Raw genomic sequence first — 21,427 nt, 5'->3', positions numbered from 1 at the left:
TTCTGGGATGTCTTCCATATACACCTCTTTCTTATTCTCAATCCCTTTGGCTCTTGTGATTCTCCAACAGGAAACCCCAATATTCCAAAACCTCGGCGAATCCTGCGTTCTGCTTGGGGTAGCAACCCCTACTTCCGAGGTTCCTATTCATACACGCAGGTGGGCTCAAGTGGAGCAGATGTGGAGAAGCTGGCAAAGCCCCTACCATACACGGAGAGCTCCAAGACAGCGGTGAGTGGGCTTATGTTTGGTGAGGAGAGGCGAAGGGGGCAGAGAGTGGGGATTTTGTGTGTCTGGTCAGAGTGAGGTGGAGTAGGGTAGTGTTTAGTACGAGGTGCTAAGGTGAGGCAGTGGTGGAGTAGGTCCTATCATGAAAAGGAAAACAAGAAGGTAATATGTACTTAACATCTGGAAGAGAAAAGTGGAATCAAATAGAAACTTTAAATGCTTTCTTGAGATTGTGAAAACCAAACCATGCCATGCTGTTCTGGCCAGTATGTTAGCATTAGCCACTTTTAACTTAATTAATTAGAATTTAAATAATAAATAAATAGTTGAGTTCCTTGATTGTACTAACCACATTGCAAATTCAATAGCCACGTGTGGCTATGGTGGCTACCATATTGGATTATGTAGCTATAGAATATTTGGGGAAGAGTAGAATGTTTTCTCAGGCAGTACTGATACAATGGAAATGTTTTCCCAGTACGTACACATACCATAAATCTTAAAACCCCAACAGGAATTTATTTAAAATACTTCTTTGGAGTAATTGGTGATGGAGAGTTCAGTCAATCAAGGTGCACTGTGCTCAGAGAGAGAAAGGAAAGGTTCTCAGAGATGCCCTTACTGCTGTCACAGCTATCTCCCTAAAAAGCAAACCTCTCGTTACTAGTCCTGTCTCAGTAGTGCATGCAACAAAAGCAAAAGAAAACAAAACTGTGGGTTAAACAATAGAGTTTACTTTCATCACACAAAAGGACAGTGGAAGGAGAACATCAGGACCTGGTATCATTTCCATCTCACTTCTATGTTCAGGGTCTCTTTGTGATCCAAGAAGGCTGCAAAGGCTGTGTCTTTTACATCTGCATCTTAGGCTGGAAGGAGGAAGAAAGGCAAAAAATATGAGATCCATTGGAGCCTGAACCCTGGTTTCTGAGCAACAGTGCACTTAACGCTCATTGGCCAGAACTTAGTCACATGATTCCTTGCTGGTGGAAAGGCTAGGCCACATCATTTTTATTTTGGATGACATTGGGCCTAGTTGAAAACCAGGGCTTTATTACTGAGGAGAAAGAGGAGAGTTGGTGGATGTGGGAGTAGACAGCTTGCTTTGCCCGAACTCCCGCCCCTTTCCATTTAACAACCTCTGTGGGTTTCTTGATGGGATACAGCCTCTCCTGAGAGTTTTTTGGAAGTGCACATTCTCAGTCCACCTAAGACCTGCTGGATTAGAAGTTCTGCATTCTGTCAGGACTTGGCACATGCAGTTCAAAAGACACTAAGATAAAGTTCATGTGCAAACTTGGGATGCAAGAACTTGAACTTTGCCTACACCTCACCTAGACAGTCTGCTTTCTTGAGGCTGAGTGCTGACTATACCAAAATTTTCATTGTTCCCCAGGGTGGTGCCTTTTTGCCCCACTTTTTCCCTCTGTCAGAATGCCCTTTGCCTATCTGTTCACCAACGTCTTCTGAGAACCAGTCTGAAGGCTCTGACTTCTGGGAAGTGGTGGGATCCCCCAGACACTATATCTCTTTCCTGGGCTTTCAGCACCTTACCCAGACACCCATCATGTCACATATGGCATTGTTTAGTAACTGGGTCTCGTGTCTGGCTTCCCCACCAGCATGGAAGCTCCACAAAGCAGCAGCCTGGTCACCTTTTATCATCCAAGTGCCCAGAACAGTCCCTGGATTCTAACAGGGGCTTCATAAAGGTTTGTTAAATTACCACCTAACTTTATCGAGTGCTTGTGTTCTTCCAGGTTCTAAGTGCTTAGACACATGGTTTCACTTAATCCTTACCACTGCCCTCGGAAGTAGGTGGTATAAACTCATTTAGCTGATGAGGAAATCAAGGCATAGGGATGTTGACCCACTTGCCCTGAGTTCAATATTAAGAGGCACACAGAATCTATGAGACTGCAGAGCCAGGACTTCTAACAGCTTTAGGACAGAAAGAATTGAGGCCTGGATGTTTGGGGAAGAGGTAGGGGAGGGTGACCATGTAGGATGGGTAGCTCCTCATCCTGTGGAAGCAGCGATAGCTGCATTTCAGATGCCTGCCCACTCCTGTCTGAATTATGGTATGCAGAGCAGGTCTGGGGGAGACAGGGAGCCCTTTGGCCTCTGATGTTCCCTTGTCCTCACCTCCCCTTTCCTCTGCCCAGCCCATGCAGGTGCTGTTTTCCGGCGAGGCCACTCACCGCAAGTACTACTCCACCACCCATGGTGCTCTGCTGTCTGGCCAGCGTGAGGCTGCTCGTCTCATCGAGATGTACCGAGACCGCTTCCAGTAGGGACCCTGAGGCTGTCCTTACTGTCGAGCGTGTTCCTTACAGAACCACTAACTCGTGACTGCCATCCCTGCTCCTTGTCCCTGTGTACTCCTAATTTCCTAATCTTCTGTAGAATGGATTTTTATCTTTTGTAGAGCTAGACACCCTAGCTGGCTTCAGACCTGGCCCTGTAGCTTGTCCTTTTCTCTGGGTCAGACAGTTACCAGGTGGGGCCCTGTGATTTACCTCTGCTGGGATGCTGACCTTCTGTGCCTCCCCTCCTCCCTTGTCATTGCAAGTGCCTTTAATACTTTGCATTTTGGGATAATAAAAGAGGTGATCCTTCCTGCCTCTTTGCAGTTCTCCTTAGTCTGTGTGTGTGTGTTTAAATCACACCTGCTGAGTAAGGGGTGGTAGGCCTGCTGTGTCCTCAAAAGGGAAGGCGCCTGGAGTGGGTGTCCCCTTACTCCTGTCTGAAACTGTTCAGTGAGGCACATCAGGAATATGGGCCTCTCCTAGCACAGTGCTCCTTCAGGATAGGTCCACTGGCCCTTGCCGATTTTCTTGGAGATTGATTGGATGACAAGCTGCATGGAATGAAGGTAAGTTCTGTGGAAGGGCCCCAGTTGTGGCTCCATGCCAGGCTCAGAAGTGTGCATTATTAATCTGTCACTGGCCACAGGGTGGTGGGTCTGACCCTCAGAGAAGCTGCTTTTGAGTCTCTGGGAAGGTGGGTTTGTTGGCAGGGGGATATGTTGCCCACCTGCTATATTACAAGGGCCTATCACTTATTGGGGGAGAGACTTTTCTTCTCTTTTTGCTGAGTAAAAACCCATATTTCCTTCACATATACTTCTCTGCCGAGACTTCCACACACCTACATCAACACACTACATACCCTACACACACACACACACACACACACACACACACACACAGAAAGTTCAGGATAATTTAGACTTTTAAAAAACTTTTGACAGTCCTGGAGTTTGAACTCAGAGCTTCATGCTTTCTAGGCAGGCGTACTACCACTTGAGCCACTCCACCAGATTTCTCATGCTAGAATTTGAATTCTGTAGAGTTAAGCGGATGGGGTGATGAGAAGTTGTGAAAAGCCAGGTGGACCCTTCTCTCCCAACTTCGTAGGTACTCAGGTTGGTCCCCTCCTCAGACATAAGGGCCCTGTCCTTGATAGGACTGTACCTTCTCTCTCCACCCACCCTAGGTTATGGTGGAGATGTCCAACATGTAGACATAACCGTACCTACACACCTGCCACACCTGTGTGTACTTTCTGAACAGCACCCTGCTGTACTAGGCTGGCCCACCAGAAGTCTTAGAGTTTATGTGAGAGATTTGTACCTATTTGCTGGCATAACTTGCCATTTAAATATGCATATATAATAAACATTTTGAATAGAAGAACCTACCCATGTGGCTCAAGCCTCAAAGCTTTTTAGGGACCCATTGAAACATCCCCTCCCTCATGAGCCCCGAGCCATGCTTGCCCTTCCACAGCCCCTTGCGGCTAGTGTCTTGTGCATCTATTCCTAGATAGGCCAATAGAAAGATACAGTCTCTCTCTTTTTTATACAAAAATGCCAAAGTATTCATTCTCTTCTGCATTCTGCTTTTTTTAAAAATAAAACTAACAGTATGTCAGACATGTTTCCACAACAGCATTTAAACAGTGTAAATTTATATCTTACTTTGGTCAAAGCATGTAAACTCTCTTCTCCCTGGCCTAGCGTTACTTTGTGGGAAGATTCCCTTACATTCTGTTAACTTTGCCTTGGAAAGCACTGGTTCACCTGTGATGGATGCCTGTGTTCCTGGGTTTCCCTATCAACTACAGTGGAATGGATAAAAGTAGCCTTATGACACAAGTATGGGGAGGAATGTCGTAACCAACTTCTCAGGGTTCCAGGCATCAGAAATGTGAAGGGTTCTGTAGGGATGAGAGGGCCAGAAAGGTTTGTTTGTTGACTGCTTTATGTGTGGGTAAGAGGGAGAGAGAGCTTTTACTTAGTGTCACTTGCCTACTGGCTGAGTGGCAGTCATAAATGCTGGACACATGGCCTCTTAACTTGGCATAGATGCCAGCCCTGACTGGGAAGGGCGATGTAGCCCCATTGGTAAGTGAAACTTCTGAGAAGTTAATTAGCTGCCCAGTGTCCTCAGGCGGGTGGTGATGTTGAGATTTGCACTGAGATCTGCCTGTCTTGACAGTATATGTTCATGCTATTGTATTGTCCTAGAGAAGAGGAAGCTGGTGCCACCAAAAACAGTCTGAGGCCATTGCTGGAGCAGACACAGCCACACTGAGAGGTTGTGTGGCAGGCCATGTGCTTGCCAGCATTTCCACTCCTGGTTTCCACCCAAGAGAAATCTGAGTGCAGATAGATGCTCACCAAAATTGTGTGCCCAAATGTCTATCACCGCAGAGCTCATAACAGTTGGAAACTGGAAACAGCCCAGATGTCTACCAACGCAGAAATGGATAAGCTAGTGCATTCATATAGTGGAATACTACCTAAAAGTAAGAGAAAATGAACAGCTATTCTCAATGATGTGGATTAATCTAAAAAATCACTGTGGAATGAAAGAAGCCAGGCACAGGCTATGGACTGGATGATTTCTTTTATATTAAGTTCAGGAACCTGTAAAACTAATCTATGGTGTTAGCAATGAGGAGCTAGAGGGTAGTTAGTGAGCGTTGATGCTGTTATACATTGGTAAAAATGCATCTCGTTATACATTGGATTTATGCACATTTCTGTATGTGTGACTCACCTTAAAACATTGAAATAGGATTTGAAGACATTCTCCAAGTCCCCTCATTCTCTCTGTCTCTGCAGCTGAGTGAGAAGTTGGAGGAGCATTGCACAGCAGAGGAAATCAAGGTTCCCAGAAGAACAGGTTAGGGAGAACACCATCTCATGGGGCAAGGAATAACCCTGGGAGGAATCCAAGGGGGACCCTTGGGAGCCATGGGAGGAGGACAGGTGTGGGAAGAGTGGTCCTGGAGAGTTTGCCAAAGCAACCTGCCCTCCAGTGTGCTGCCTGCACATCAAATAATTGTACCATGGTGATGCATGCCCATAATCTCAGCACTTGGGAGGCTCAGGCAGAGGATTTTGAGTTTGAGGCCAGCAAAATCAGAGATAAACAAGGAAGAACAAAAGCCCTTCAGGAATGAGAAGCAACTTGTACCAGGAACACAGGATGTATTCCATGTGGCGACTGAAGCAGATGTGGCACTGACCGAAACCCAAAGGATTCTAGCAAATGCAGGATGTTCAGGCCAACACTCATTCCAGTTGCCATGTGATCCCCACTGTCTGGTAAAAGTTCACTTGGGGAGAAAAGTTCTTTCCTGCTGGATTCTATGTGGACTTGTTTGCATGGTGTTTTGTGCTGTTGACATCAAGGAATCCACAGTCAAGGTGTTCAGTTGTGACTTTATAAACATTTCCTCAGAGGGCCTGGGGTACTTTGCAGGTACTGTTTCTGCCTTTGATGCTATGTGACAGATGAGCAGTCTATTATCTTATACTTCCTGGGAGCTGCCTGAGTGTCTTTTCCTCCCACAAATAAGGCAGGAACATGTGTTCACTTTCTGGTGGCCAGAAAGCAAAGAGAGAGAATGGAAGAGGCCAGGATCATAATATTCCCTTCAAGGGCATGACACCAATGAATACCTTCCATGAAGCCCCCATCTCTCTCTCTCTCTCTCTCTCTTTCTCTCTCTGTCTCTGTCTCTCTCTCTTTTGGTAGTACTGTGGTTTGAACAGCTCAGGGCCTCCTGCTTGCTAGATAGACACTCTACCACTTGAGCCACTCTGACAGTCCTTGTGTGTGCATGAGTGTGTGTGTGTGTGTGTGTTGGGTATTTTTGAGATAGGGTCTCTCAAACTATTTTCCTGGGTTAGCCTTGAACCATGATCCTCCTGATCTCTGCCTCCTGAGTAGCTAGGATTACAGGTATGAGCCACCAGTGCCCAGCAAAGCCCCATCTCTTAAAGGTTCCACCACCTCTCAATAGTGCCACAGGCTAGTGACCAAGCCTTTAACACAGGCCTTTGTAGGACATTCCAGACCCAAACTATAGCAACCACTCTGCATTTGCTTGGGCCTGTTGGAATGAACTTAAGGGCAACCCCAATGTGCAGAGTGAGGTGGGCTGCTGGCTCAGTGTTTGAAAATTGCTTGTCTAATGAATGGTCTGCCTAACTTAATGGTAGACTTACAGGAGGCTGAGTTTTCTTATAATAACTGGCTGGGCTGTTGGGCTACTCCTGATTTGTGCAGAGCAAACAATCACCACCACAATCATCACCCTGCTAAGGTGACCAGACACCTAACCTCATGTTTTGTATTTAATACAGATATGAAGGAGTTGGTCACTGCCCTGCTTCCTACTATTTAACTGGAGATGTATGGATACAAAAGCCATCCTCACTTCCCATGATTCTAGCTGTCGTTGTTTGATACTGATTTTGCAGGAATGTTCAAGGTGTTAGGCATATTTTATTTCTGCAAACTGTGCAATTTTGATTTGTTGGATTGGCTATCCCCTCTACATTTTACCTTTTAGTCTTAGATATGCAACTGTCCCCATTTCATACGTGGGGCATATGGTGCCACATAGTCATCTATCCAGTTCAAGACCATGTGTCACTTTATATCTTCTCTTTTGTAAACAACTTCACTGTCCTTTCCAGTTCCACAGGCCATTGGTTCTGCTTCTTTTGCTTACATTAGTTTGGGTTAGGTTTCTCACAGTGATCAGCCCTGACTAAATATAATTGGGTTTTACATTTGGTCTATCATTTCACTTGATCTCTTTCCAATACCCTCAACTCTCTTGACCTTTGTTCTCTTAAAGCCAGTCAGCAGTATTCCAATAATGAGCCAAGCCACACCTATGTCTGGGCCCCCAGCAGGTGTCTCTGGAGAAAAACACAGAGGCATACCTGGTAGCCAAAATAAAGTGAAACAAACCAAACCAAACACATGACACTGCCTATAAGATCTTTCCAAAGCAGTAAATGTCCCCTGCTACTTCCCAAATCTACCCCTAGTCTTGTTCATTTGAGTAAGAGATCCCACCACTTGCTCCAGGCAAACACCTTATCATCATCCACTCTACATCTGATCATCAGATTCACTGGCAGCAAGTCTAGCCATTCTCCCTACAGAGCACCCTAAATCTGACCACTGTGGATCTCCTCCACTGCTTTTGCATCTCTGCCCTTGATGACTGCAGCAGGCTAGACAGCCTGCTAGGTGGTGTCACTTCTTCTACATCTGTCCCTTTTAGCCTGTTAGCCACACAGAGCAGCCAGTGCGAACATCTCATATCATCTAGCCATGCTGCCTTTCTGGTTTCTAGTGACAACCCTCACACTAGGGACCACAAGTGATCTCCTCACCCTTTGGCATGTGTCTCCTACACCCTCTTCTTCTCTAGTCCCTGGTTGTTTCCTTTGTCTGGAATCACCTCCCCCCTCATATCTCTACTCAGATTACTCAGATTTTACTTCTCTGGGAAGACTTCCCTAAGCACCCTGTTTTCATAGCCTCCCCCACTCTCTGTTACCTTCCCCTGCTGTTTCTTCATTATCCCTCATTTCCCTGATGCTATTATGTGTGTGTGTGTGTGTGTGTTTGCTTATTTCTGTATTTGCCTACTCCTCCTTCCTCTACAGTGTAAGGTCCATGTTCATTGCTGCCTATCAAGTGTGTGTCCAAAATAGTGCCTGGCATAATACTGGGTTAGCAATAAATACTTGCAGAATGAATGAACAAGGGAATAAAGAAATCAAGCTAAATGGGGCCATTCCTCAGCCCTGGTGATAGTCCTCTTGGGCTTTCCTTTTCAGCTCTTTCCCCTTAAACCTTTGATATTCGTTCCTCCCCCACAACTTCATTCTTCTGACACCAGGTAATGGTCTCCTGCTTCATAGAGAAGGTAGAAGTCACCTAGAGGTGACTTCCTCACCCAGCCAACAAGCTTTAAAGCCTTCACGCCTCTCCTGTGTGACCTCCCTCCTGACACAACAGGAGGTGAGGCTTTGCCTCTCCTAGAGTCACCTTTAACTTGTAGATCCCGTGCCCCAAGTATCTCATACTTTCCCATCTCACTACTCCATCCACATGTCAGTATGCTTTTCTTTCTCATCACCCCACCTTCTTTTTCCCCTTGCAGTTTCACAGTAGCATTTCTACCCTTGCTCTTTCTGTATCCTCACTGTCCTCACTCCAGCAGGTGTTTGTGGGGGTTCTCAAGTTGAAGAGAGAGGCACAGAGGGACCAGACTCTCTTCCCTTCTCTAATGGCTAGGAGCCCAGGCCTGGATCTCTGGTAGCAAGGATTTTTTTTTTTTTTTTTTTTTATATTAAAATCCAGGTTCTGGCGCCATCTTCTGGCCATATGGGAATAGAATCCTCTTGTAGCTCTGAGAACAGCATGTGTTCCTGATTCTCTGAGCTTTTCTGAATTCGAACAAACGAACAGACAAGCAAACAAACAAAATCAAATTACAGGACCTCAATTTAATTAATATTGAATAAATGAATAAAATAAGATTGTAGTTTATTCTACAGTATTGATTTTTCACTCTGAATGGTAAAGAGGACTTGTTTGGTGCCAAGGTGAGATATTTTCTTTTGTTCATCCATGAGATGTTTAATGAGTTATTTTTTATACTAGGCCCTGTGCTGAGAAAGTGGAATTATGCTTCAAGAAATGCATTTACTAAATCAATCAATCAATAAACACTACTATATTTTGTTCCCCAAGTGAAGGTGGACTTCAGGGTTGTGTATACAACACTTACATGTGTTGACATGAGTAACACAGGTGTGAAGAATTACTCTTAGGTATGAATGTATTTACTGTGTCCCATTAAATCTGTCTTCCTCATGGGGACAACTAAGGTCCCATTTAAAAAATTAAAAAAGTTATTTATTGGAATATGATTGCATGCATAGTACACAGGTCTTGCGTGTTCAGCTTTCTGAATTTTGAACTTCCTCATGTAATAGATCAAGAAACAGAAGTGCTCCTTGAGCCTACTTCCAGTCATTACTCCCACCAAAGATGTGTTAGCTTTCCATTACTGTAAGAAAGTATCTGAGATGATCCGCTTATAAAGAGGAAAGGTTTATTTTGGCTCACAGTTTTGGAGGTTTCAGTTCATGGCCAGGCAGACTCATTGCATTTGGACCTGAGGTAAGTCAGCATATCATGGCCAGGTTTAGGGGTGGGGTGGGGGGACATGTGGTATAGCAAGCTGCTCACCTCATGGGAGCCAGGAAGCAAAGAGAGGAAGAGAGGGGCTTGGGTACAAATATCCAAATATCCCCTTTAAAGGAAAATCCCAATGATCTAACTTCTCTCTAGGTTCCACCTATTAAAGTTTCCACCACCTTTCAAAAGTACCATGCTGGAGACCAAGCCTATGACACATAGCCTTGGGGGGACATTTCAGATCCAAATTATAGCAAAGAATTATTACTATCAAAATTTCTAACACCTTAGCTTAGTTTTGCCCATTTTTTGGGGGGGGATTTGAACTTAGGGCTTTGCACTTGTTAGGTTAGAATTTTACAACTGGGGCCACACGCCCATCCCTTTTGGCTTTAGTTTATTTTTCAGATGGGGTCTTGTGCTTTGGCCTCAGACCATGATCCTTCTACCCCCAATTCCTGCATTTCTAAGATTACAGTCCTGAACCACCATTCTCATTTCTAGTTTTGTGCATTTTTGTATTTCATGTGAACATACCATTGTGCTTGGGTTCTTTAATTTATAATCATGTCTGAGATTCAAACATTTGTTCATTCTCACTGTTGAATGTGATATGCTATATCTACTCTGGTGATGGGAAATATCTTTAAGTTTTTGGCTATTAAACACAGTGTGGTTATGAACATTCTAGTATGACTTCTGGTAAATATATAAATGCATTTCTATAGGGTATATTTTCATTGTTGGCAGAACCGGGATTTGAACTCAGGGACTTGTGCTTGCTAAGCATGCTCTCTACCATTTGAGCCTCACCCCCAGCCCTTTATAGGGTATATACCTAAGAGAAGAACTGAAAGGCCACAGAGTGTGAGTAGACTTAGCTTTAGAAGTTCAAGTTGTAATGGCTCCAGTCTCCTGCATTCCCACTGGCAGGGAGTGTAATGTTTTGCCTTGGTTCTCCTTCAGGGGCTGACATTGGGTTATCATGCATCTTTGTTCTCCGCTTTATGGTTCGAGAAAAACATGCTTCTGGTTAATCTCACAACAGCAGATGGCTAGGTTTCTACAGCCCTCATTTGTACCAAAGCATCCTTGAAATGTGCTGGGGCCAACATGGATTCCGTGGAGCCAGCACTAGGCCCCAGTTGCCAAGGCTCAGAGAGCTGAGGCTCCAGGACGTTCCAGGAGCAGCTGCCAGGCCATGTCCATTTCCCAAGGAGTTGAATTACCATCCTCCATTCTGGTCTTTCATGGTCCATTCATTGTTTATCTGGCCAAACAGGCAGGTCAAATCCGATGAGACTGGAATCACGACTCTGTCTCCTTCTGGCAGTGAACCCTGTGTTTTCTTTTCTCCTTTTTTTGCTTCCATTTTGTGTAGGATTATTTATCACACCTCATCAATTCTCAATGAACTACCTTTGTTTTTTTCCTATACCCCATCTCTTCTGAGTGTGGTCCCTGGACCAGCAGAAGCAGCATCTCTTGGAACTCATTGGAGATGCAGGATCCTCCTCTGACCTGAATGAGACTGCGCTGCAACAAGATCTCCTGGTGGTGCACATTTGGGCCAACCTGTGCTGACTACCTCATTATTGGCAAGGCTCAGCTGTGCTTCATGCTTTGCAGAGAGCTGGAGTTAATCACCTCCTTCCTCCCCACGTTGGTTGTCTCTCATCCCCCAAACTCCCAGGTCACTCTTCTTCCGGGGAGTTGCTTATCTTTAAGTTACTTTGCAAGCAGGTCTTAGGTCTTCCCAACAGCTTTGAGGGTGTTCCAGGGCTTTGCTGGTCTTCCATGTCTTTTGCAAGTCCAAAGACTTCAAAGTGTGCTAGCAAAGCTGCAGTATTGGCCTCACCAGGGAATTTGTTAGAGATTCAGGATCCCAGGCCCCATCCCAGAGCTACTGGATCAGAATGAGCATTTTAAACCAGATGATTTGATTGCACAGAGAAGTCTGAGGGTTAGAGTTATGGTTCTCACACTGGTTGCACTTGGAATTACCTGAGAAGCTTTAGAAGCTGCGGAAGGCCAGGGCCACCTCCAGAGCTCCATGTGACTATCAGCCTCACTCCTGGATTCTTCAGTGTTGGCAGCAGCTCCTGCCAGGGGCTTCCTTGTGGCTTTTCCTACCATAATGACCTTCATTCCATGAGTCAGAGAACCAAAGAAGTGAGCTTGGCTATCAGCAGGCATATCTACTCCAGCTCTTCATGCAGGAATGGGGAACTCACCCTGGGTTAGAGTTAGTCAGAGACCTATCACCTTTCTACTTGCATAGCACCTACTCTGGCCAGTGTTTTTTCATCTCTGATGTCTCTTTCCTTCTTCTAGAGAACAATCTCAAAGGTACTTTTGTACACAATATGCAATAAAGTTTGTGGGGTCATAACAGGGTTTTTAGTCAAGAGTATTCATCCTTCTCCTTCACAGAGGGGATTAAACAATCTTACAGGCCAGGCCTATTCCAGGAGTAACTTTCTGGACAATTTGTCTTCATTCTTACTTCCTTAAATTTTCTATCTTTTACGTCCTTGGACAGTTATTATAATCAATTCTCTACCATCAAAATTTTGAACCACCACCACAATTTAATAAAAAACTTAGCAATGCCTGGGCATGGAGATTACCTTCTGAATCATTGAGAGATTTGATTAGTACCCATGGTGAGGTATTTTTTTTTCCCACAGTACTGGGGTTTTAGACTCAGCACCTTGCACTTGTGAGGCAGCCATACCTCCAGCCCTTTCTACTTCAGTAATTTTTGGGATAGGGTCTTGAGTTTTTGCTTGAGCTGGCCTGGACTGTGATCCTCCTTTTTATGCCTTTTGTGTAGCTGGAGATGACCAACTGATTGATGGAAATGGGGTCTTGCTAACTTTTTGTCTGGGCTGGTCATGAGCTGTGATCCTCCTGATCTCTTCTTCCTGAATAATCTTCCTGTAATTTTAGGATTACAGGTGTGAGCCACCACACACAACTGAACTATTGTCTTTTAAATTCCTTTTTATTAGCGTATATTAATTGTAAGAAAGAATGGGCTTCATTGTGACATTTTCACACATGCATATAACTTTGTTCATACTCACATCCTCAGTTATCCTCCCTTATCTCCCCCAAGTTTCCTAATCCTTCCTCCTTTTTTCTTCAACCTTTTATACTGAAGTACAGCATGCAGAGTGCAGGAAAGTTCTCCTGGTGGCCTTGAACTGACCTAGTAGTTCTCCATTTCTCACCGTGAGTCTCAAAATAACTGTCGAATGTGCTGAGAACGCAGCATCCTGGGATTGGGTGGGGGGTGGGGAGACTGGCTGGGACAGCTGGGCTCTGTTCCACTTCCTCCTGGATACAGGGTCTTCTCCAATACTTTAGTCCAGCAAGTCACATTGCCCTGGGGTAAAATGCCCAGGGTGGGCTGCTTTCTGGGGTCCCTTAGTTGTGATACAAGTGAGGCATGCACAGATGGCATGACATCTGCCCCATCACCTTTCCTGAGTCTCAGGGGACCAACTTGCAATGATTCTAGGCTTCTGTTGTCCCTTGATGACTATCCGTAAGTACTAAACCCCCTTCAGTTACCCTATAGATATATGGGTGTTTCTCCAGCTTTGGACAAGTTTGTTACCAATGCTTAGTAAACCTGTTTCACACAAACTATAAATGTATGAAGAATGACTTATCAGAGTGTACAATTTTGTACCACCAATTGGTTAAAGAAATAAAACATTGTCAGCAAAGGGACTTTAATGAAGTTCCTTTCATGAATCTTCCTACCTTAGTCCATTTTCTGTTGCTCTAACTGAATGCCCAAGACTGGGTGATTTATAAAGAATAGAAGATTTTTTGGCTTATCATTCTGGAGGCTCAGAAGTCTAAAGTCAGGCACCCAGCACCTGGTGAGCATCTGGTGAGGGTTTCATGTTGCTTCAAGTCTTAGAAGAAAGCAGATGGGGAAGTGGATATGTGTGAAAGAGGAAGAACAGGAGAGGTAGACTTGCTTTATAACAAAGGACTCTCAGGAGAGCCGGAACTCACACCAGAAAGGCACTGACCATTCTTGAAGGCATTTCCTTGACCCAGCCCCTCCCACCAGGCCCCACCTCCCAATACTTCTGCACTGAAGAATTAAAGTCCCAACACATGGACTTTTGGGGGACGCTCAAAGCATAGCATTTCCCAAACACAAATTCCTCCCTCCTCCCTGAAGGCTTGATTTCTAACATTATCGCTTTTTATTTGCTTGCCTGTCTGGAACCTTCCATTATTGGAGACACATAAAATGTATTCTTTTGAGTTTGGATTCTTTTATTAGGCGTAAGGGTCATCTATATTATGTGTAGTTGTAGTTCATGCATTTTTATACATTTTTTTACCTTATCTTTTTTTTTTGGCCCTGATCAAACTCAGGCAAATGCTAAGCAAGCACTCTACCTCTGAACTACAATCCCAGCCTTACCTTATGTATTTTTGTTGGCTCATTTATTTCTGCTAGTTTGTGGCTATTATAAATTAGTTTGTTATCAGCATGCTTGTCCCATGGTGCACATGTGAGCATGTTTTGATTGATTTGTGCCTGGAAGCAGAAGGGATGGTTTATAAAGTCACTTGAATTTCAGCTGGGAATGTGAAGCAGCTTTTCCAAGTTGGTGTCCAACCAGCAGGAGGAGACTTCCAGTTGTCTCCCTTTTTTGTAGCAGGGAGGAGGACCAGAAGAGAAACAGACAAACCTGTGTTCTGATAAAGTAGCAGGGGGGAAGGGATGGCATAGAAGAGAGATTAAACCTAAAGAATCCAAACGTGAAGAAGGTCACATAGCACCAGAGGCAGAAGGGCACTAGCACTAGGGTGAAGTAGCCTATAGAACTGCATATAACCATATATGGGTTAAACCTTTTTTAAAAAAATTGCCTCTATAACATGCTTGCAAGGGTATATAAGGTGAGACCCCTTTGTTCTCGGGGCTCAGCCTTTGGACACGAGTGCACTGAGTCTGTGCTGGCACAATAAAGTGTTGCTTCCTTGTCTCAGAGTCCCATGTCTCTATTTGAGTTTCCTATAAAATTTCTTGGGGTATTGTCAGGGATTGCAGACTGTGATTTTTTTTTCTCTTCCCTTGTGGCTGGGGTGTGTCCCCTGAACCCAGAAGTGATCCCAGCAGGTGCCAATGGACAGCTTGATCTGGAGGAGGGATTTGTCCTCTTGGGGAGTCTAGGTGAGGGCCTCCAATGCACAATGGCACTGGCGAGGTACAGGAACCAGCGAGGGGAGTGCCACCTGTCAGACTGGTAAGAACCCGGTTTGAATAATGGGTTTACCTTTAGGAGGCAGAAGGGGAGACTGATCACCTCCCAGAGAACCCTAATAACCAACTTTTGGGGTGAAACTGGGTCTTTCAGGTTTAGGGAGTGGGGTGAAAATGTGTGAGATACCTCTGGGAATTAGGGAGGTTGAGTTTTTCCTGGGAAATAGCCACAACTGAGGTTAAGGGATGGGTAACAAAAATTCAGTTCCAAAGAGGGAGACTCCCAAGAGAATGGATGCATCATCCACCATCCCACCAGTAGCCCTCTGGATATAATTTAAAAGTTTTTTTTTCTTTTTTTGAGAGTGCATTCTAATTGTGTCTGTGTGTGTATTATAGAGTCAGTGTAAAACAATTATTACTCTGTTCTACTGGTACTTTTAAGAAAACCGGTTTTCAAACTTATTTCAATTAGGTCTCACTAGGATGCAGGCATTCAGGGGTTAACACTCTGGCTCAGACCAGAGGAGAGAAAAAAAAAAAAAAAGAAAGAAAGAAAAGGGGGGACCACATCCTACAGCAGGAATCTTAAAATTTGGGTAGTTAAAAATTGACCTTAGCCTGTTTCATATGTATATGTATGTATGATATTAAGGATATGGTTTTTAAAAAATAAAAGGTGAAAAAAATACTTTTAAATAAAGAAAAAAAAGATAAAGACAAGCTCCCCCAGAAGATACAAAATAAGTTGTCATAAGGTACAGAGTAAGTTGTCATAAAAAGATGGAGCTCATAAATGCTTATGTAAGTGATTGAGTTGACTAAAATCCAGTTACATTAAAGGGTTTGTAAGGTCAAAATTTAATATACTGATGTCAAACTAAAACTTAATTCTCTAAGCTCATAACAACAATGCTATCTTAAAAATATTATATTGTTCTTGATAACATTTACAAAAAACTGTCTTAAAATGGTTTTTGTTTTGTCAGGAATGTTTGGTGCTACAGGTTAATCCTCAAATTTATCAAGACAACAAGAGTTTATTAAAACACAGAGAGACAAGAGGCAGCTGAGCACAGGGAGTGCTGCTGCACTGATATGAGGGTTGAGACAGATTTACTTATGTAAAACAAAGTAAAAAAAAATGAAGGCAAAGTGTACCCTCCAGATAGGATTAAAATAAAAAAAACTCAAAAAGGAGCACTATACTGGAGTTCAAGACTTCCAGTTTTTTTTTTTTGCCTTTTTTTATTTTTTATTGTTTTATTATTCATATGTGCATACAAGGCTTGGGTCATTTCTCCCCCCTGCCCCCACCCCCTCCCTTACCACCCACTCCGCCCCCTCCCTCTCCCCCCTACCCCCTCAATACCCAGCATTTTTTTGCCTTTAAAAATTTTTTTTTATTTTATTCATATGTGAATACAGTGTTTGGGTCATTTCTTCCCCCTTCCTCCTACCCCCTTTCTTATCCCCCCCCAAGACTCCCAGTTTTTATTGGAGTCAACAGAGTGGAGATTTAGTCCTACTCCTTCCACATGTCAGGCAGAGGGAATTTTTGGCCTGGGATGGCCAGATTGGGCCTCTGTTAGTTTTGGGGGTGGGGGGTGGGGGGCTCCACTGACTACAGGTTGGTGGGATCCTGCTGTATGTCATGTGCCATCTGTTAATGTCAACAATCTGGGATGTGATCCCTTATCAACAAACGACCCATGATTCTTAGCCATTAAGTTTCCTAAATCCACATTTAGTCCCCTTAAATATTTACCTGTGTTCTCTGGTGATTTTTGTTAGGGTTTTGAATACTAATATAACTGGGTCATGTTCATTTAAGAGTTGGTTTATGTAAAATTTTCTAGATGACCTCATGGCTAAACAACCTCATGGTTGTCATAGGTGATTCTATTGCAATTGGTATCCTATATGTGTCTGTGATTGGGCTATTTGGGGTCACTTCAAGAGCAACGACTAAACTAATATGTATATAGAACCTCTATAGAGCTGTGATGCTGTTGCTGGTTCCTGTATACTAAATATATTTATGCTTTTTAAGTATATCAAGACTTCTAAAATACAAGATTTAAATAAACATGGTAACAAAAATTTAATGGTACTGATATACTGTTTTGTTCATTACTAAATTGTCCATCAAAATTTTAACCATGGCTCTTTTAAGTTTTTGTCATTACAGTTCTGATCCTTCTGGGGGATTTACAATCAAGTCCATAAAAAATGACTCTAGTAAGTACTTGTGTGTCAACCAGGTTAGCTTTTTGGATGTCTGTTTTTGTTGGATTTTGTTTTGTATTGTCCTTGTCTAGAAGCCCACTGCCTCAGAACCACTCCTTCTAAGCCTCCTTGTTGCTTAAATTTGGCCAAAGTGTCTATTTGGCACTGATTCACACCTGATCTGTTCATTATTCCCCTGCCCCATGGGACCAAAACAACCAAACAAAAATTCAGGAAAGAGCAAATCCTTATGATGAGGGAAGAAAATGGCCAATCGAGAAAGAGTTTAGTCTATGGTCATACCAACCTGAATGTGCCCAGGCTCATTTGGTCTTGGAAGCTAAGCAGGGTTGGGCCTGGCTAGTACTTTGACGGGAAAAAGATCTTCAGAGGTGACTACTCAGAGACAAACAGTTTGGAGACAAGCAGGGAATACCATCAAAGATCAAATGGAGTCACTCGTGCCAGACCTCTCAAAAATAACCAAGGCTGAGAGGATTGAGGAAATGGTTTTTAAATATGTGTGGCTATCTGGCATTAAAGCCCTTCTGGCATTAAAGCCCTTCCAGACACAAACTCATATTTTTAGACAGGGTATTCCACTTAAATAGAGACAAAATGACTATTTTTACTGGCTTTAAACATACCCCTTGATACTGAAAGATGGGGGTTTTAACTTTTTTTAAACAATTCATTTTCTTGGATATATATACTGATAGTATATTGTTGCCAGTAAATTCTAAACAGTAAAAAAAAAAAAAAAAAAGAAACCAAAAGACACTGGGTAAAAAGAATAAAATGTCCAACCATTAAAACCTCATTGGAGGGGCCCTTTTGTTGTTATCTTGTCTATCCTCACTGCAGTTAAAGTAGCAAAAATTGCTACCTGGATTCACCACAGCTGAGTGAAGCCAGCCTCTCCAGAGTGGGAGTGCATCCCTTACCCAGCCTCACCATGCAAGATCACCCTCCAGAATGCCTGCCCCCTTCCTCAGCAGGACCCTGCTTCCCAGGAGACAACAGGGGACCATGAACAAAGGGACAACAGCCCTGCTCTAGTCATTCTGGCAGCTGACTAGTCTACACACAGCGGAAGCTCAAACATGGGATGCACCCCTGCTGTCTGCTACACACTTTGACTCTTAAATTTGGGTTGGCCCTTTCAAGGTTTCCCCCATGTGCTAAATGTTATAAGAGAGGTGTTGTTGGGACCTCCACCCAGCCATACTTTGATCATGTGCCCACCAACAGGTCAGGTGTTACATTGGCTCATATACTCCCCAGGTTTGTGAGGTTGCCAGTAAGCAATCCTAAAAGTCCCAGAGTAAAGAATACAGATCACATTTATCATAGAAAGCAGGGCGATGGGTCTTGTCTTGGGAGCATGTTTGCCATTATCCTTCCTGGTTCCCCTGGTCTTGTGGTCCATCAGAACCCTTACACAGGCCACTATAGAGAGAAAACAGCTGCCCATATAGTGATGCTATGAAAATACAAACCCCTAAGTCAAGATAATGCTCTTTTACCCTAGGTGAGTCTCAGCATCAAAGGAGTATTCCCCCTAGCAGGGAAGAGGATCAAGGAGGAGGATCAGAAGAGAAACAGACAGGCCTGTGTTCTGATAAAGTAGCGGGGGGGGGGGGGGTAAAGATGGCATAGCAGGGAGATAAAACCTGAAGAATCTGAATGTGAAGGAGGTCACATAGCACTAGGGGTAGAGGGGCACTAGTACTAGGGTGAAGTATCCTATAGAATTGCATGTAGTAGATTCCAAGATGGTGGCTAGAGGGAGGAAGCAGAAAGTGTGCCTCCTAAAGTAAAATCTTGGAGAGATGCTGGAGATACACCTTACAGGAAAAACCACCGAGAAGAGGCAAAACTTTGACTCCTCCACATCTCCAGCCTGCACAGAGCATCTCCACTTCACATTAAATGGAGAAACCAGGAGGGTTCCCATGCCACGGCCAGACAGCAGCACCCAGATGGCTTGGGAAGACACGGACCACAAGGTGAGCTAAGTGGCATGTGGTAATCCCACAGACAACCCTGGACCAGATCAGCATAGCCCCCTGGACAGACCAACCTCCACCCAGGGAAAAAAGAAAAAAAAAACTGAATAATAAGCAATAACAACAAAAAAGACATGTAGCAAAGAGGCTGGGGTGTCCTGAGCACCAAAGTGGGAGGAGGGGAAATCACTCACAACAAGCCAGCTGGAGAAGGCAGGAGCGGCGGCACACACCCAGCAGACAGGAACGGGAAAGCTTGTAAAAGTGGCGGTGGGAGGAAAACTCCACAAAAGAGGGGGGAAAACTCCGGCCAGAGAAAGCGGGTGCAGTGTCACCTCCCCCAGTTTGCTTGGAAAGGGGAAAGCTTGTAGCAGTGGCATTTGCACCCAGGAGAACTCTAAGTAAACAAAGCCTGCAGGGCCAGGTGAGTGTTAAGCTCATTCCAGAGATCTGCATAAATAAAGCCTCCAGCAACAGCAGGCTGACAGCAGCGGGCAGGCAAGCCACAGCCACAGATAGCCATTCATGGAACAGTCTCCAGACTCTTATTTTCTTCTCTTCCTTTGATGAGACAACAACTGAACTACACCTGCATGCTGAAAAACCCACTGAAACCATACTGCATGTGAACTTGGGACACTTTGTGGTGTTTTTTTTTTTTGTTTTGTGTTGTTTTGGTTTTTTTTTTTAGTTTTTTTCCCCTTTGATGAGACAACGACAGAACTCCTTCTGAGACACCATCACCAGGATTGGAGGCTGTGGGACTAACAGTAAAATTATTACTACTGAAACTTTATTGCATTTGAACTTGGAGATTTTTTTTCATTTATTTATTTTTTAGTTTTTATTTTTTTTCAATCCTCTCTCTGTCTCTCTAATGCCCGTTCAGCTTACTCTTGATTAGTACACTATCTCTCCCTGTTTATATCTTTGAAACTTTTTTGTTTGTTTTGTTTTTTTCTATGTGTTTGTTTATTTGTTTTTCCCTTTTTCTTTAACTTCTTTGCTTTCAATCTCCTCTCACCCTTCTATTCTAAATATCACCATTGTTATTATTACAAGCTAGAAAATACTTAATTGCACACAGTACAGGGACAATAACAACACTAAGGGCAATGACGGGAAGACAGAAAAAACAGGGAAAGCAGTTTCCCCACAGCAAAAAATTAGTACAGGAACCAGAAGGAAATGAAGAAAACAGATACTTAGATCTAGACTCCAACAAAATGAAGATAAATGATGCCAAAGAACCCAATAAAGTGCACAAGAACAATCTAAAAGAAGACATACTACAGGTAATCAATGAGAATTTTATAGAGATGATACTGGATATGATCAACCAAAATGTACAGGAGAGGCTCAGGAAATTCCAAGGCAACAAAAATAGAGAATTTGAGAAAGCACAAGAAGAAATAAAAGAAACCATAGAAGCACAGTATAAACACCAAAGTGAAACAAAGAACATGATTAATAAAGAGATAAATGAACTCAGGACGAAAATACACAACATTAAGAGGAAGAGACTCAGAATATGGAAAACCTCAGAAAAAAGAATGAAACAGAATTGCAAAACAAAATGGAAGGCCATTCCAGCAGAATAGAACAAGCAGAAGACAGAATCTCAGAACTCAAAGATGAAATGGTAATTAAAGGAAAAACTGAAGAACTATTAGTTAAACAAGTCAAGACCTGTGAAAAGAAAATGCAAGAACTCACCAACTCCATCAAACGACCAAACCTGAGAAACATGGGCATTGAAGAAGGAGAAGAGGTGCAAGCAAAGGAATGCATAATATATTCAACAAAATAATAACAGAAAATTTCCCAAATCTAGAGAAATCTATTCCCATACAGATGCAAGAGGCCTCCAGGACACCAAACAGACCAGACCAAAATAGAACTACCCCATGACATATCATCATTAAAACAACAAGTTCAGAAACTAGAGAAAGAATATTGAAGGCTGTAAGAGTGAAAAAACAAATAACATATAAAGGTAAACCCATCAAAATCACAGCAAACCTCTCAACAGAAACATTAAAAGCAAGAAGAGATTGGGGTGAGATCTTCCGGGCACTGAATGAAAATAACTTCAACCCCAGGATACTCTACCCAGCAAAACTATCATTCAAAATAGATGGAGCAATAAAAGTCTTCCATGATAAGCAGAAACTAAAACAATATGTGACCAC

At 43.4% G+C, this 21,427-nt stretch overlaps 1 protein-coding gene across 4 annotated transcripts in view; it reads left to right on the top strand.

The window, feature by feature from the left end:
* Smox (spermine oxidase) overlaps positions 1-10,016 on the top strand; it is a 42,264-nt gene extending 32,248 nt beyond the window's left edge. For 2 of the 4 annotated variants that reach the window (XM_074074403.1, XM_020186847.2), the window contains 2 exons: positions 71-231; positions 2,394-2,863. In XM_074074403.1, coding sequence (XP_073930504.1) covers positions 71-231; positions 2,394-2,522 — 290 coding nt within the window. In that variant the 3' untranslated portion in view covers positions 2,523-2,863. Of the gene's footprint in view, positions 1-70; positions 232-1,850; positions 2,339-2,393 lie in introns of those variants that run through there. The other 2 variants (XM_074074404.1, XM_074074402.1) reach the window with 2 other exon arrangements.
* The last annotated feature ends 11,411 nt before the right edge of the window (positions 10,017-21,427 follow it).

This window comes from Castor canadensis, chromosome 5 (assembly GCF_047511655.1).
Source record: "Castor canadensis chromosome 5, mCasCan1.hap1v2, whole genome shotgun sequence".
In the NCBI taxonomy this organism is placed as follows: Eukaryota; Metazoa; Chordata; class Mammalia; order Rodentia; family Castoridae; genus Castor; species Castor canadensis.
The sequence above is the reverse complement of the archived record's forward strand: the minus strand, read 5'-3'. Positions and strand labels throughout refer to the sequence as shown.